Raw genomic sequence first — 17097 nt, forward strand, 5'->3', positions numbered from 1 at the left:
TTCTCCCACAGAGTCTAAAAGTCTGTTCTGTACATGTTTCTTGACCTTGATGTCTGTTGAATTTCTTACATCCATGGGCTCAGAGTTTTAGCAAATTTAGAAACGTCGTGCCGGTTATTTCTTCAGGTATTTTTTTTGGTCCAGCCCCTCCCTTGGGGACCCTGATGACTCCCGTGGGACCACATGTATTACCTGCCTCAGGTCGTCCTGCAGCTCTTGGAAGCTCTTATTTTTCCCCATCTTTTCCCTCTCTGTATTTTATCTTGCTTATGTTCTATTGTTGTATCTCCAATATTCACTGAGGTTTTGATTCTGTAGTAATGTGCTGTCAACCCCATCAGTACTTTTCTTGCTGTTTTTCAGCTGTTCAGTCATGTTTGACTCTTTGTGACCCCATGGACCACAGCACACCAGGCTTCCTTGTCTTTCACCATCTCCCAGAGTTTGCTCAACTCATGTCCATTGAGTCAGTGATGCCATCCAACCTCTGTTGTCCCTTTCTCCTCCTGCCCTCAACCTTTCCCACCATCAGGGTCTTTTCCAAAGAGTCAGCTCTTTGCATCAGGTGGCCAAAGGACTGGAGTTTCAGCTTCAGCATCAGTCCTTCCAATGAATATTCAGGGTTGATTTCCTTTAGCATGGACTGGTTGGATCTCTTTGCTGTCCAAGGGACTCTCAAGAGTCTTCTCCAGCAGCATAATTTGAAAGCATCAGTTCTTTGGCACTCAGCCTTCTTTGTGGTCCAACTCTCACATCCATACATGACTACTGGAAAAACCATAGCTTTGACTAGATGGACCTTTGTTGGCAAAATGATGTCTCTGCTTTTTAATATGCTGTCTAGGTGGCTCAGATGGTAAAGCGTCTGCCAACTATGTGGGAGACCCAGGTTTGATCCCTGGGTCGGGACTATCCTCTGGAGAAAGAAATGGCAACCCACTCCAGTACTCTTGCCTGGAAAATCCCATGGACAGAGGAGCCTGGTAGGCTACAGTCTGTGGGATCGCAAAGAGTCGGACATGACTGAGCAATTTCACTTTCACTTTAGGCTTTTCATAGCTTTTCTTCCAAGGAGCAGGCATCTTTTAATTTCATGGCTGCAGTCACTGTCTGCAGTGATTTTGGGGCCCAAGAAAATAACGTCACTGTTTCCACTGTTTCCATTGTTTCCCTATCAATTTGCCATGAAGAGATGAGACCATATACCATGATCTTAGTTTTTTGAACACTGAGTTTTAAGCCAGCTTTTTCACTCCTGGTGGTAATTAGGTATATGTATTCATTGCTGGAAGCAATGTCAGTGGAGTCATTCCTTTTGGATCTATTGATTAAAGTTTTTCATCAAATTTGGGAGGTTTTTGGCCATGATTTCTTCAGAAACCAGCAGTTTTGCTGTCAGAGGAAGCAAGTTTGTGGCTTGTGCCTTTATAAGCTCAATGTGATGAGCAAAGTAGAAAATGGGATGGGGAAGCCCTCAGCTTCTCTAGCCTGAGGGAGAAGACCCAGCGAGGGTGAGCAGTGGCCCCCTGCACTGGACCAGCAGGGGGTCCCTGGGAAAGGTATTTGTGGAACTCTTCCAGGACACGCCTGCGTCAGTGGAGCAGCGGCCTCGTGGGATGGCTGTGTCCCGAGGACGAGGTGCAGGGTGCAGAGTCCAGGAGGCAGAGCCCGAGGGGAAAGCCTGTGGCCCCCACGCGGGCTGGCCAGCAACGTGACGGGAACGGGATGCACGGGGGTGTGATGGGCACTGATCCCTGTCCCCCGTCGTGTGGCATCTGCAGGGCGTGCGCCCACTCTCCAGGCTCAGGACGGGCCCAGCAGGGGTCAGCTCCAGTGAGCTGTGGTAAGAATGTCAGGATCACGTTCTTCAGTGAGAAGCGAGGCCTTCAGCAGCAGAGGGCGGACCCACCTGGGGGAAGAACTGGGTTCTGGGGCTCGGGGCCAGCTCTCCAGGGCCCCTGCTGGCAGCGTCTGCCGGTGGGGACCCCCTGCAGAGGTGAAGCTTGACATGCATGCCCGGCGCCACCGCAACCGGCCCTGGGCCTCCCTCTCTTGCCAAAGCCTTGAGCCTCTTTTCGATGGGCCTTCGTCCTCCGCAAAGTAAGTCACGAACGTCTGGCCAGCTGGACACCTGTTCTCTAAACTGTGTTGAAAGATTTCTTTTGCTGCTTTCTGAGACAGAATAAATGGAAATTAACAAAATACCTTAGAATATTATGCTACTTTTTTCAAACATTCAAACAGGTTTCTCTGAACTGAGCATCAATGTTGGCCCTGTGCTATAACTTCGAGAAATCCTTAGCACTCAGCAGATGGGGACATGGCCCGCCCCTGGCCCAGAAGCCTGGGGGCTGGCGCTGTGGCTGGGTGGGGCCTCGGAGACGGGGGTCCCCGGGTGGGGAGCCTCGGAGACGGGGGTGTCCTGCCGCCCCTCCTCTCGGCGATGGGCGCCAGGTGGCAGCCGGGGCTCGATCGTGCCAGTCGTGTGTTATTTATATTTGGACTCGGGCCGCACGAAACGACGGGCACCCTGCAGGCATCTGGGCGGGTGAGATGCCACGCACGCCTGTGGTAATAACTATAAATAAGACGTAACTTGCCGACTAGGCATGGGTCTTCTTTTAGGTGGAAGTTCTGGGTAAATTAACCCCCGGATGAAACCTGGGGTGAAATTCCCAGACGGAGTCATCTCTGAAATAAACTTAAAAACCCAGCCAGAACCTCCCCTGTCCCCGCCAAGGCCACCTCCCTGCACCCACGGCTCAGAGCCTTCTCGGGGTTTGGAGTCCAAACGGTTCAGTGTTTGCTGCAGTCCACTCTCTGTGAGAGAGCTGTCTAGGGGTGTCCGTTCATGAACCAGGGAGACTTTAACTCAAAACTGCTGGAATAGATCTGTGGAACCCTGAGGAGAGGGAAGCTGGTGGGGGGAGGGCGGGCGGCAGGGGGTCGGGCCCACACTCGTTCTCTGGGTCAGGTGCCTCAGTTTCCTGGGTGTGAAAAGTGCACCTGGGGAGTGCAGGCGGGTGCTCTCAACGTTTCCACTTTTCCGACTTGAATTGGACTTTTTCCGTCCTGAGTTCAGGCTAATGATTTATGACACAGGTAGCCCCGTGGGGCCAGGCGTCCCAGGGTCTATAAATAGCATCTCCTCGGCCATAAATGGACCGCAGCCGGGCATCGGGAGGGAGTCGTGCTTGGCTGCCCCAGCAGAGCCTGCGGCCCTGTGAGCCCTCTCCCCTCGGCCACCCCCTCCTGCGGTGAGTCTCCTCTTCTCCCCCTCGCTCGCGGCAGGCTGGGCAGGGAGGACTGAGGCGTGGGTAGGAGCTGACCGCACTCAGACTCCCAGTGGGTGTCAGGGGGAGAAACGTGAACCAGAGCAGTCTACTCTGCGCAGACAAACGTCAGCCAGGAGTTGGAGTTGAACTTGGAGTTTCTGTGCCGGGATTTGAAACTTTCTGTGCCATTAGGCGCTTCTGAGCCCATCCCAGCCCTCGCACCTTCGCCTGGATTTTGCAGCATCTCCAGGTTGCCCAGTCGGTTGATGGTTGTCTGCAATTTTCTGGAGCCTCAGAAATGACAGCCTCTGGCAGGAGAGGGCAGGTTTGAAGTGGTGTGAAATGAAGCTGGATATTTTCTTAAGAGAAAAAGAGACCTCAGGGCCATTCCGCTCTGACCTGACTGCAGCGTCTTGGGGAGGGGACAGCTCCGTGCTCCTTGTCACTCTTTCCAAGAGCTCCTGTCACGGCAGCGGGCTGCTCCCGGTGCTCTTCCGTGCGTTACGAGCCTGCACGATTCTCCCCCGGTTCCCCTGAGAGAGCCGGAGTGCTGGCCATGCTCTTGAAACGCTGCCCCAGAGGAAGGCAGTGGGGTTGGAAGCCTGCACCCGGGAGGTCCGGGGTGGTGGGGGGAGTGGCGAGGCAGGAAGGTGGGGGCTCAGCGGTGAGAATCCCATGGGAGGACATGGGCTCGAGCCCTGGTCCTGGCCGGGGAGGGTCCTGCAGGCCGCACGGTGCCAGCAAAGAACCCAGAAATGCTGAGCTCTCCCCACCTCTGGATCTAAGGTCCTGCCCTGACGAATGCAGCGGTAACACAGGCTTCCAAGAGCACTCGGGGTAAAGCTCATTTAGAGCTCTGTCCTAGACTGAGGCTGAGTCGTACCTGCAGGGCATCTGTGTGAAGCTAACGCTGAACTGGGGAACTTGGCCCACGTGTTCTTATGGAGACAAGGAAACTGGTGGGTCAAGTTTGCGGGATGAAATCTCCGGATAATCTCCTTTGTTTCTAGTTCTCTCCATTTGTGAAAAATGTGGCAGGCCACTGGGCTGCCGGGGAGGGCCGTGCTCCTGTCCAGGAAGCAGCGCCTTATCCTGTTTCTCCGTCTAATTTGATCCTGCTTAAGCGCCGGGGCATCATGGACCAGCTCCCGGGGAGCCAGGGACTGCGCAGCAAGGAGGGAACTGCTAAGACATTCAGTCCCGGGGCTCAGAGGCTATTTGGGGAACACTTGAAAAACTGGCAGCCAGACACTAGGCGTCAGGCCGCGTCAGGGGGTGAGGATTTGAAGGGCTGCTCTGTGCTCCATTACACTGACTTCTGGGCTGAGTAGTCCGGAAAGCCTCAGGCAGAGCAGTGCGTGTCTTGGGAACCGGGGTGGGGGTGGCTCCCCGGGGTGGGGGGTGGCTCGGCGGGGTGGGGGGCAGCTCCCCGCAGTGGGGCTGGCTCCGCGGGGTGGGGGGCTCTGCGGGGTGGGGGTCGGCTTCCCGGGTGGGGGACGGCTCTGCGGGGTAGGGGCTGGCTCCCCGCGGTGGGGCCGGCTCCGTGGGGTGGGGGGCTCTGCGGGGTGGGGGTCGGCTCCCCGGGTGGGGGACGGCTCTGCAGGGTGGGGTCTGGCTCCCTGGGTGGGGGGGAGTGGCTCCGCCGGGTGGGGGGTGGCTCCGCGGGGTGGGGGCTGGCTCCCTGCTGTGGGGGTGGCTCTGCAGGGTGGGGGCCGGCTCCACGGGGTGGGGGGCTCCGCGGGGTGGGGGGAGCGGCTCCACGGGGTGGGGGCAGCTGTGTGCTCTGCTTCTCTGGAGGTGCTCTCACCTGGTGTGCCCTTGGACTCTGACCACTTTAGCGGCACAAATGACACTTTCTTTTACTACATGGAAGTAAATGGACATGTTTCCACGGATTAAAGCCCTTCTGGGGACACGGGTGATGACTCCGGTCCGTGCGCGAGGGACGGGACCAGGGCAGAGCCTCTCACGGAAGCACGTCCCTGCGCCCGAGGACAGGCTCGTGTTTCATTTCGGGGTCACGATCCCCAAACGTGTCAGGAGCACCCGTGGGTGGAGAGTGGGCGGTTCCGGGTCAGACAGATGCTCCGCTCTGTTGCCGGGAGCCAGTGAGCAGGAGGCTTATTTTCATCACCTGAGACGGTTTCCTCGCAGGAAAGGTCGAGACTCAAACTGGGACAGAAGGAGATGACGCAGCTCGAGTTGTGTAAATTCACTCACGGTTGAAAACACCGAAACCCCTGTGCTTTGACCACGGTTGACTGGTCAGAATGGGGTGTTGTCTCCAGGGGTCACAGAGCCGGCCCGCTGGTGTGCCCAATGTCCTCTGCCCCCTCCTCCAGCCCCTTTTTTCTCCGTGAAGGACACTGACCCGGGTAGGCAGCCAGGTTAGAGCTGGGATCTGGCCCCAGTGCCCCCTCCCCCAGGACTCACTCCCCTAAGCTGTGCTGGGGGCGGCTGAGGAGTCAGTGGGGGGACTGTTTTCCTAAAGAGGAGAAAGCTGAGGAAGGTCTGTGGAGATGGCCCGTCACCCCCTCCCCTTGGGGGGTCCCCATAGGTCAACTGGCCATGTCCCTGTGGTCCCCTGAGACCTTGGGGCTGCAACTCTGGAGCAGGTGCTGGGCCTGCAGGGCTTGCTTCCACGGGCATCCTCCCACTGTTGACAGGCCCCAGGTGGGCGGGGACGGGCACAGTTGGGCAGATTCTAGAATCTGAGGCCCACCGAGCGGCGCCCACGCGGGGCCTGGCGTGGGCTCTGACTGTGTGGCAGTCCTGCTGGCAGGGGTCGCGTGCACAAAGGTGGGAGTCCGCTGCCAGCCTGGAGCAGTCATCCCTAAGGCCTCTCCATCCTTGAGATGCAACAGGCTGGGGTCCAGGCTTGGCCGGCATGGGCAGGTGCACCCGCTGTGGGCGGGGAGGATGCGGGGGAGCCTCCTGGATCTCTGGGCAGGACGTCTACTCAGTGAGTGGAGAAGCGCGGGGGCTGGGGGCTGGGTACCGCCGGGCCCCCGGTTTCCTGCGGGACGCATCTCGGGCAAGTCCACAGTCAGAGCAGGGGAAGTGTGGGCACTCCACTCCAGCCCTGCGTCCCCATCGCTGCAGAGGGCTCGCCCGTGGCAGGAGACGGCAGACTCACCAGCCACACGTCAGCCCAGCACGGGCCGGGCGCCCCCGCATGTAGAGCCCGCGGGGTGCTGGCTCTGAACAGGACCGGTGTCCTGCCGAGGGGGCTGCCTCTATGCGGCGCTCGCTGCCACACTGTGAACGCGTCCTGACAGCTTACTCTCTCCTGTCACCTTGGCCATTTTTGGGCTCTTCCCTCTGCCAAGAAAGGCGACAGATTTGATGGGTGGCTCAGCAGAGATATGTACACATCACGATGGGACAGGACACCGGTGCAACAGCAGCTGCGGGGCGTCCTGGGCTCCTCTGCTTAGGACTCGTCCCCACGAGTGCAGGGTTGATGGGAGACAGCGTCTCGGAGACGGAACTGGCTCTGAGTGGTGACCTCTGGCCCCCAACACATGGACTCAGCGGCCCGTTTTCAGAGATGCAATGTGTGCCTTATTAGAGGGGAAGCTTTCCTTGAAGATTTACTCTGACTCTGGAAAATCCCAGGGATGCAGTTGAGGGCTCTGCAGATATTAAAATGATAAGCACATGCTTTCAGATACCCTGTCCTGCCTACAGAATTAAGCTCGACAACAGCAGACACTGGTGTGCCAGGCCCAGACGGCCACTGGTGTTGGTGTGCGTTCCTCCCTGGGGGGCGTCGTGCCCGCGCTGTGTACGTTCAGCCGGAGGTCCGGGTTAGAGACAGGACGAGAGCGCCAAGGCCACGCAGAGGGCTGCAGGTGTTGGAACCTGCGCACTTGACCTCAGCATTGGCGCCTCTTCAGAGCTGGGTGGGATGGAGCGTCTGCGTCTGCCTCGGCTCCCTCAGGCGGAACGTTCTGTTGTGTGTTTACAGTCAGACATACACCACGTGCCACACACCGGACCCCAGGGATCCATGGTGGGTGGTTGACTAGCTGGTCTTTAGGAGGGAATCTGGAGATGAGTCAGTGTAGAAAAGTATAAAAGGTCCGGGTTAGAGACAGGACGAGAGCGCCAAGGCCACGCAGAGGGCTGCAGGTGTTGGAACCTGCGCACTTGACCTCAGCATTGGCGCCTCTTCAGAGCTGGGTGGGATGGAGCGTCTGCGTCTGCCTCGGCTCCCTCAGGCGGAACGTTCTGTTGTGTGTTTACAGTCAGACATACACCACGTGCCACACGCCGGACCCCAGGGATCCGTGGTGGGTGGTTGACTAGCTGGTCTTTAGGAGGGAATCTGGAGATGAGTTAGTGTAGAAAAGTATAAAAGGCCCAGGAAGAGCAGTCTGGTGGCGTCTGGACCGGGTCTTCTGTGTGCTTCTGTATGCTTCTGCGTGCACATAGGTCATTTCTGTTTGCTTCTGGGAAATCAGCCCCCTCTCTGGCCACAGGGGCTCTTGCCCATCCTCCCGCAAGGGCAGGAGCTTGGCTAACCCCCAACGACCTTTCTGAGCTCTGCAGTTCTGTGATTCTGGGAGATCACAGTCTAAAGGGACCTGATTGTGAGTCACAGGCGAGGAACAAACCCTGCGTTTGGAAGGCTTCCTAGCCTCCGCTCAGGAGTGTGGGTGGTGGTGCGGAGTGGGGGCCTGCTGCAGGCAGGACCCCGCGCTTGCCTCTTGGCTTTCACCCTGTGCCGTGGGCTGTGCTCTGGGCCAGATCACAGTTTGAACACAGACGATGAGAGTGGACTGGGGTTTGGGGGGTCCTTGAGCCCCTCTGCCTGGAGGTCAGCAACCACAGGGCCTGGGGGATGCGGTCTGCACCCCTCAGAGAGGCAGGCAGCTGGGAAGCCGGCGGGCTACCAGCTTGGCGAGCATGTGTAGCACACGCCTCTAACACGCCCTGCCTCAGACCCACACGTCCCCGCCGCAGGGGGGCCCCTGTCTCTGGGATCTAATGCTTGATAATCTGAGGAGCTGATCATAGGAATAAAGAGCACGATATATCTAATGCACTTGAATCATCCCAACCCTGCCCCCTCCAGTCCGTGGGAAAACTGTGCTCCTCAAAACTGGTCTCTGGTGCCAAAAAGGTTGGGGACCACTGCTCTAGCAGACTTCTTGTTTGGGGAGGATTTAGCTGAAACATGCTCACTTTCCTGCATCCCGCAGGCTTTGAGCTGGGCTCCGTCCGTAGGCCTGCTCCTCCCACGAAGTGAACTGACAGGTCGCCCATGAGTGGGCCAGGCTGTTGGAGGGGTGAGCCTGGGGGTGTCCTGGAGACACGATCCTTTCTCAAGGCCCCTTCAATCAGGAGTGGCTTCAGCCCCTGCGAGATGCCGAACCCTCCACCCATGGCCGTGGTCTTTGCAGAGTGAAAGCTCTCTTGTTGGGACCCTGCGACCCTGTGTCCTGCCTCGCCTTGCTCCAGGGACGCCCTCACCCGCCCTGCGGCCGCCTTCACCTCCCCACCCAGAGAGGCTCCTCTCAAACGGCGCCTTCTTGGGGGCCGCTGGCCGCCGTGCTCCGAGGCCGCTTCCTGGAGGGCTTCGCGCCTCCCTCTGCTGTGTCTCTTCCTTGTTTGTGTTCTAAGCGCTTGTGTACTTCTTTGACCTGTGCTTCAATTATTTTTATCCTTATCACTCACATTGCTTTCCATGTTGCCTGAATGAACTAGGTCATCTGTAGACACTGGGTGAGTTTATTAATTAAGTGGAAAGTGTAGTTCAGTCTTCCGATTTTTTATGGACTCAAACAAGAAATGCAGTCAGGTGCCGGGGGACCTAATAGGTGTCCAACACTATTTCCTCTTATAGAATCTTCCTTTTGTTCCCTTCTTTTAGCCAGGGTTGAGTTAGTTGGAGCTGATTTCCGTGCAGGCGTTGCAGCAGCCTGGCCGGTGGAAACGCAGGGCCTCAGTTCCGCTGTTGCTCTTCCCTGCAGGAGTCGCCAAGATGTCGCTTGTCGCGGTGCCCTTCTACCAAAAGAGACACAAGCACTTTGACCAGTCCTACCGCAATATCCAAACACGGTACCTTCTGGATGAATACGCAGCGAAAAAGAAGTAAGTCGAAAGTCACGGATGACGCAGCCGATCTCGAGTGTGAGCTGTGTCTGACCTTGGAGGCTTCCTGAAGCCCAGAGATGAACTGGTTTGGGGGTTCAGGGAGGGCCGTGATCCCCGATGCCAGCGTCCAGAGCAGACAGGGAGAGTGGCTGACCCAGCTCCACAGAAAGCTGTCAGGCTACTGCATGACATCCTGGCAGGTCCCAGCAGGTCCCAGCAGGTCCTCTTAGATTGGCTCTGAGCCCCGGGTTTAGCTCATGAGACAGGGACCTTCCTTCACACGCCTTCCAGAACTATAATCTAGAAGCTCACCCAGAAGCAAGGACCATGAGAAGGAAATCCGTGGGAGGGAAGGCCGCTGGGACCAAGGTGTGTAGGGGTAAAGTGATGATTGGATGGAAGCTGATCTCAGAGAGGATACCGCTACGTTAATGACAAATGTAGCAGAAGGTAGACTGCTCTCTGTCTGATGGGCTGGTGTCAAGCCGCAGCAGCATCAGTGAGCTCCTGCGGCGACAATTTAGGAGATGGACACTGAGCGGGGCTCTGGCCTCAGCTCCACGGCCCCTATATTTAGAGCTGCCCAGGGCCCTTGTGGTCGGCTGCCATCCCGGGAACAAACAGAGCCAAACATTCGCTGCCCCTCCCCGCAGCCTCGGGGAGCTTCAGATCTCTTAAGATAGACATCACTGTGGCCTCAGGCCAGAAGGGCCTGGCGGGCACCTGCTGGCCCCAGAGGGTGGGGTGGGGGTGGCAGGGAGCTGAGTCCGGGGAGAGGGGGCGCCCCTGGGGGTGGGCAGGGGCAGACGGGGCTGAGGTCACACACGGGGATTTGTGTGTGTGCGTATGCGAGCTGGTAGGTGTGTACACACATGCGTGCCCGAAGGCGTGGATGCCCGTACATTCCAAGGAGAGGCTGGGGGTACGGCAAGAGTGATGCTGTTTGTAACTACACATTTGCGCTTCTTCCCTGCACCAAGGCGAGCTTCTGCCCAGTCGTCTTTGCAGAGATCTGTCACTCGGAAGTCGTCCTCTCAGAGGGAGTCCAGCCGGGCGGCGCTGGGAGAGACCACCCTGGGAGAGACCACCCTCGGGGAGACCACTCTGGGGGAGTCCACCCTGGGCAGGACCACCTGCCGGCTGTGCGCCAAGAGGGTGAGCAGTGCGCTGGAAGAGGAGGCGCAGGAGAGGAAGCGCAGGTAACCCCCCAACCCCCACCGCCACATTCGGAGTCCTGGCCCGGGGACAGGGGGCTGTGTGGTCAGAGAGCGGGGGCAGAGCTGGAGGGGCCTGGGAGACGCGGCGGGGCTCCTGCTACAGCAGAAGCCACGAACGGCCGCTTTCGACCCGTCTTGCTCTGCAACCCCATCGTCTCCACTGGTCCCTGCAAGGAAGCGACCGGGGTGGCTTTTCTGCAACCTCGGGTCCAGGGTCCAGTGCTGCAGTCCAGGGGACCCACATCTGCTTCCCCGCGACAGAGTTGGACTGGCCCCAGGCCTCTGTCCCCTCCCTGCTAAACACACTTCCCCACCCAGGGAACATGACTGCCACACTCGGAAGCATCGAGACCTAAAGGTGTGAATTGGAGTTTTCAAATTTCCATCAACAGCCTCTCGGGCTACTAAAGGCCAGCTGTGAGGCCTGCGCTCAAGCAAGGGACCTTCCAGAGAGGGACCAGGCTGCCAGCCGGCTGTCTGTGGACCCTCATGTTTCACATTTCTACTGGCTCAGCTCACGGGGGAGAAGCCGCTGGAATGGGGTGGGCAGGCGACTGAGAACTCTGGGCTTAAAATTATCCCAGATCACAAGAAGCCAGTGGTCAACTGACTCCAGTCTTCTAAGAACAGAGTGCTTACGCATCTCGGGAATGCTTTGTATCTGCTCTATTTTTCCTCCTCACCTTCTACTTATCTCTAGAAATTTCTCTCTATATCTCTAAAACACTCAAAACCAGAAGGAAAAATGGGATTTAGGTCAACATGTTTCAGTCGGAAAGTTGCACTATGACTAAGGAATCTTTTTAATGAAAATATTATATAGCTGAAAAGATTAGCCTTTATTTTTGAAAATTTGAATTATCTTTAAATGCCTTATGGGAATGTTGTCCTGTAAATTAATTTTATTGTCAAGTGAAGACTTATTTTGTAAAAGAATCAATTCAAAATGTGTACATTAAGAAATTGGGCTTTTATATGTTGGATTATTGCAGAAAGAGTTCTACTCTACTTATTGTTTTGGCACAGCAAGTGACAAGACCAGAGCCTTATCACTTTATCTTTATTTGAACCATCAGTTATATTAATAACTTGTGGTGATCTTGTCCCATAAACTCCCATTCCTCAGTTTCCTGAGGTGAAATGGATGAGGAAAGTAAACTTGTATTGATTTGAACAGTTAGGGAGTCGGTTACCGTGACTCGTGTGGTTTCAGCAAAAAATGACTTTTGTAACAGTTCTGGCTGTTGGAAGTTTTCCTAAAACATTTGAAGCTTCTTTCATGCAGTAGCAAAGCTGACTCAAGAATGTATTTTGATTCTCAGTGACTAATTATGATCTTACTGTGTCCCTGGAGCTCAGGGTGAAGTCCATCTGGGCAGGTGCAGTGGAGACAGGGCACAGTTGTGCCAGCTCTCCACGGGCCCAGCACCCATGCTTTGGGCGCTGCTTTTAGGACCTTCACAGGGTTTTACTCTCACAACCCACATGCACATCTCTCACGTGAAAGATCCTGCAAGGTCTTTCCTCCCTTCAAAGTGAACCTGAGTACAACTGGAGGTTTTGGTGAGCTGAGCCAGAATTCACAGAGATTTTGTAGCAATTCCCACTCTGTTCTGGCCATGGAGGGGGATTTGAGGAGTTAGATGAATTCCAGTCCTGGTGATGATTTACTGCTCTTGTTGGCCTGAAGTGTTACTGAAAGCACATATTTATTCCTACTCCTGTGGCAGATAGGAGTTTAATCTACAGGACAAATCAGTCTTTGGTGAAAGACGAAACTGTGGCTCCATCAGTGTAAGTTAAGCTGTGAGATCTTCATGCGATCTATTTTACTCTGAATTCGCTAGTTCAGAAGGCTTTACCTGGGTCTGAAATTCACTCAGACATGGAAGCCTTGGGGGGAGACAAATGGGTTTTGTGTGACGCCGGGCTCACGGAACAAGCGAGTCAAGGGGAACAAGCGGAGGGGAGCTCGCGGAACAAGCCGGGTTAGGAGATCCTGGGGAGGCGGGGTCGGGCCCCGCCCGCGGTCAGCGCGCCCCCTTCTCCGCGGCTCGCGCAGGTACCAGTCGATGCTGGCTGCCTACGGGGAGGCCAAGCGGGAGCGCTACCTGAGCGAGCTGGCCCAGCTGGAGGAGGACGTGCATGTGGCCCGCACCCACGCCCGGGACCAGCTGGACAGGCTGGCCCTGCAGCACGCGGGCAGGCACGGCCTGCACCACGCGGTAGGCGCGCGCACTGGGGGCGTCCGGGGGCGGTGGGGTGCTCCGGGGCCCCGGGGCGCACCGGGGCGCCTCCCGGGGCCCTGACCGTGCCGGACCCCGGACAGGTGGACGACAGGCTGGCCTGGGAGCGGCACTCGTTCGAGGATCGAATAAGCCGGGCGCCCGAGATCCTGGTGCGGCTGCGCTCACACACCGTCTGGGAGCGGATGTCAGTCAAGCTGTGCTTCACGGTGCAGGGGTTCCCCACCCCCGTGGTGCAGTGGTGAGTGGGCGCCCTTCGGGGCGGCCCGGCTGCTTCCCTTTGAAGGCTCCGCAGCCTTCGGCTCACCTGGGTGGATGGAGAAGGTCCCAGTGGAGGGAGCTGCACCCGCTCCAGGGACCAACACACAAAACCCACCGGGAAAGGCAGCCGTAAACGTGCCCGGGGGGCCTGGGCAGGAGGTTTCATTTCACTGCAGTTGAGCCACTGATTGTCCAGAGGTTTGTTATGTAAAACCCGGGAATTCCCTGGAGGTCCCCTGGTCAGGACTCTGAGCTCTCACTGCTGGGGCCTGGGGTTCCACTCCTAGTTGAGGAACTAAGATCCTGCAAGCAGCACAATGCAGCCAGGAAAATACAATAAAGGAAAATAAAACCAAGTTTCCTGAAATGACCAGTGTTGACACCCACGGTTCTGCTTTTACTCATGTGAATGGAGACGCTAAACTCCAAAGCCCTGGAGCCCTACAGTAGGGTTCCTCAAGCCTTGAGATACTGACAGATGAAGTCTCTAAGCCCATCGACACTTGGTTTTGATGTGCATTGCTAAAGTTGACATATCTGTCCATTTCCTTCCCACTTGCGCATGCTGGGTCCCTGGGGTCTGTCTGGCCACAGAAGACATTTTGCTCATGTCCCGGGTTGGGTCTCTTGGCAGCAGAGGAGACAAGTGTTGCCTGGCTCCTCTGGCTGCTTGACAGGCAGGCTAAGGAGACTGGGGCTGCCCGCCCTTGGTCTTGGGGAGCCATGGTCCTGTGTCCTGGGGGACCACTGGGTCCAGCCTCATCCTGGTGAGACCAGAGTGGTTGGCTCTCTCCATGTGAGTCCCGGTGACCCTGTGGCTTCCAGAGGCTGTACCAGGGCCTAACCAACCTTGGTTACGTTTTTTCTTGGAATGACGTATCCTGAGTTTCTAGAAAGTTCCAGGGGGTCTTGGCCCATGCTCTGTTGCAGGTTGAGGGTTGCCCAGGCCGTGTAGTGAGAGCCACCCTCTCTTCAACAGTTGAGGGGGTGCTGGACCTTTCCTGAAACTGCTCCCCCTGACCATCCACCTGAGATGTGAGCGGTGACTCAGGCAGAAGCAGGGCAATGATGCGTGTGTGTGTGCGTGTGCGCATGTGTGTGCACACACATGCGTGTGTGTGTGTGCGTGCGTGTGCATGTGTGTGAGTGTGGGGCCAGGCGGGGGCAGGGATGGAAAACGAGCAAGGTCGGGACATGCGCCAAACCTCCACCTGCCTTCACACTCAGGTGCTTCCCTTGTTCAGGTATAAAGACGGCAGCTTGATCTGCCAGGCCGGGGAGCCGGGCAAGTACAGAATCGACAGCAAGTACGGCGTGCACACGCTGGAGATCAACAGGTAAGTGCCGGGATGCCTGCCCAGGTGGTCAGGCCCCCATCATGGGAGCAGAGGCCATGTTCCACACGGCGCTCTGGGAGCTTCTGAGTTAACTATTGGCAGGAGACACAAGCGTCCCTCCGTCTCCCTGGTGGCAGCTGAGGGGTGTGGACCCAAGAGTTCTGCCCAGGCTTCTGCTTTAGGCACAAAGGGAGTAGGTGGCTTAAACAGTTTATCAAAGGACGACGGTGGCCAGTCCAGGTGTGAGGCCACGGGGAAAGCTGGGCCTCACGCCCGCCCACCAGCAGGGCTGAATCTTCTCCCAGGTTTGGGCCACAATCCCTAAGCTCCACTCTTCAAGGAAACGTAACTTTTTTTTTTCTCACAACATAGTGGAAACATGTAATAAATACAGGTGGGCTTCCCAGGTGGTGCTGATGGTAAAGAATCCACCTGCTAATGCAGGAGACCTAACAGACACAGGTTCGATCCCTGGGTTGGGAAGATCCCCTGGAGGAGCGCATGGCAGCCCACTCCAGTGTTCTTGCTGGAGAATCCCACGGACAGAGGAGCCCAGCGGGCTCTAGTCCATGGGGTCGCAAAGTCAGACATGACTGACGTGACTAAGTATGCACACACACACAGTAAATATGGCTAAGTAAAAGATAATGACGTTCACCGGTTTCCAGCGTCTGGGGTCAGTATTCTGGAACACTTAAGCACTGCTGTTTCTTTTATCCAACACTCACCCTCCATGCACACTTCAATTTTTTTTTTTACAAAAAGTGAAATTCTGCTGTTCATTTTCTCTCTGCTTTTCTGAATACACAGCTTTTATTTTTTATAAAAAGATCATAACATTATGCAGGTTAATGAGGACAGAGGCTAACAGGTTACAGTTAAGATTAAAGCCTGTGTTGAGTCATGACTGATTCTCTGAAGTAAAGCTGAGGCCCCACTGGCACTGTTGGCTGAGAACGTGCTGTGTGCCCCACACTGTCCGGGGGCTCGGGATAAAGCCGCCAGAGGCTGGCTTCCTGACTTGGAGGTCTAGCACACGGAGGTGAGCCGTGTGGAAAGGGGAATCAGGCCAGGGTGACGGTGCTGGGCACCCAGATCCAGACGCAGCTCGGCCCTGCGGCGGGTGTGAACTGAAGAGGCAGGTCTTTGGGGAGAAGACATCTAAGCGCCAGGCCTGCAGGCGACGGAAGAGGGACAGGGGCTCCCAGGAGGGGAACTGCCCCCGGGTTGTAGCGGTCGGTGGTTGTTGGACAGGAGGGCAGAGACGACCGCCTCCACCCTGAAGCCGTCCTGCTGGGACCGTGGCTGTTGTCAGGCACAAGGGGGAGGGCAGGTCTGACAGGTCCCCGAGAGTCACTGCTGCGAGTGGCAGGAGGGCGGATGGGCAGCTTGGCCAGAACGTAGGGAAGGTGGAGGCACATGGGCAGGTGGACTGGGGGGTGAGGACAGGTTTTGCGGGTGGAGCAGGAGAGCTTGTGATGGAGTGGATGCGAAAGGCGAAGCCAGGCAGTCCCCCGTCCGCTGGGGTGTGGACGGCTGGGGGACGGTGGGGGGCCGGGCATCCATGTTCCTTCGAGTCCCAGAGTTTCTGGAAATGTCCACAGGCAGTGAACCATGCAGTTTATGAACAGGGAGAGGGGTCAGCTGCTGTTTAGAAGAGTGCTTTAATTTGAGGTCACTTTTCTCACCTGGGGTGCCCTGGGACTGCTTGGGGTGAGCTTGAGGGAGCAACTGCTTCATTTCAAAGCTGTATTTTAGTCATTATTTTGAAAAGAGAAGCAAATTCCCTTTCTCAAGTATGTGTGTGTTAGTTAATCAGTTGTGTCAGACTCTGTGCGACCCCCTGGACTGTAGCCCACCAGGCTCCTCTGTCCATGGGGATTCTCCAGCAAGAATACTGGAGTGGGTGGCCTTTCCCTCCTCCAGGGGATCTTCCCGACCCAGGGACAACACCTGGGTCTCCTGCACTGCAGGTGGATTCTTTATCATCGGAGCCCCTGGGGAAGTGCTTCTCAAGTATGAAAAGGTCCCACTCACCCTCATGAGGCAACTTTTCATGGTGTATCGGGAATAAGAGAAGCTTTGAGCTAGGGGAACCAAATCAGTGAGGCCCCAGTATACCCAGGCATCCTGATATACTTGGTGTTGGCATCAGCTTGCAAGCAGCCAAGGAACTGGGGACAAGGACATTCCCGAGACTGACGCTTCTCTCAGTGTTCTTACCCATGTGGGGACATTCGTAGCAGCTGAAATGAGCATATTCTCCTGAAGAAGGGCCGGGAGGTCCCACACACGACAGCTGCAGTCAGCTGTTCATTCCAAACTGCTGAGTTGCCATCATCTGATCCGCGCCCGGTAGGTGTGGGAGAATGCGCCCGCGCCTCGCCGCCCCGCGGGAGCCAGCCCCGCCTTCTCTTACCCACTCACATTTGCTCCTATGAATATTTTTTGGCCGCTGCTGCCAGATTCTTGAAGTGCCGAAAAGGAAGCTCCGTCCCCTTCGGTGCTGTTTGAGTTGAAGCTGTAATTGACACGGTTTTACATGCTCGTAAGACTTTCTCTTGGGACTCAAAGTGTGACTTCTGTTTCTGCAAAGAATTTTCATGCTGCCGCCGTGTTTGGGTAAAGGCGCTCAGAACATGCCATCTTGTGTTTCAGT

The 17097-nt window shown here is 56.5% G+C and overlaps 1 protein-coding gene across 1 annotated transcript in view; it reads left to right on the top strand.

Moving 5' to 3' along the window:
* Positions 1-3149: 3149 nt before the first annotated feature.
* The window catches only part of MYOM2 (myomesin 2), a 61590-nt gene continuing 47642 nt past the window's right edge, over positions 3150-17097 (top strand). The window contains exons 1-6 of the mRNA XM_043893501.1: positions 3150-3257; positions 9254-9374; positions 10358-10576; positions 12657-12819; positions 12924-13081; positions 14346-14438. Coding sequence (XP_043749436.1) covers positions 9265-9374; positions 10358-10576; positions 12657-12819; positions 12924-13081; positions 14346-14438 — 743 coding nt within the window. The 5' untranslated portion in view covers positions 3150-3257; positions 9254-9264. The remainder of the gene's footprint in view (positions 3258-9253; positions 9375-10357; positions 10577-12656; positions 12820-12923; positions 13082-14345; positions 14439-17097) is intronic.

The sequence above is a fragment of the Cervus elaphus genome, chromosome 32, assembly GCF_910594005.1.
Source record: "Cervus elaphus chromosome 32, mCerEla1.1, whole genome shotgun sequence".
NCBI classification, from domain to species: Eukaryota; Metazoa; Chordata; class Mammalia; order Artiodactyla; family Cervidae; genus Cervus; species Cervus elaphus.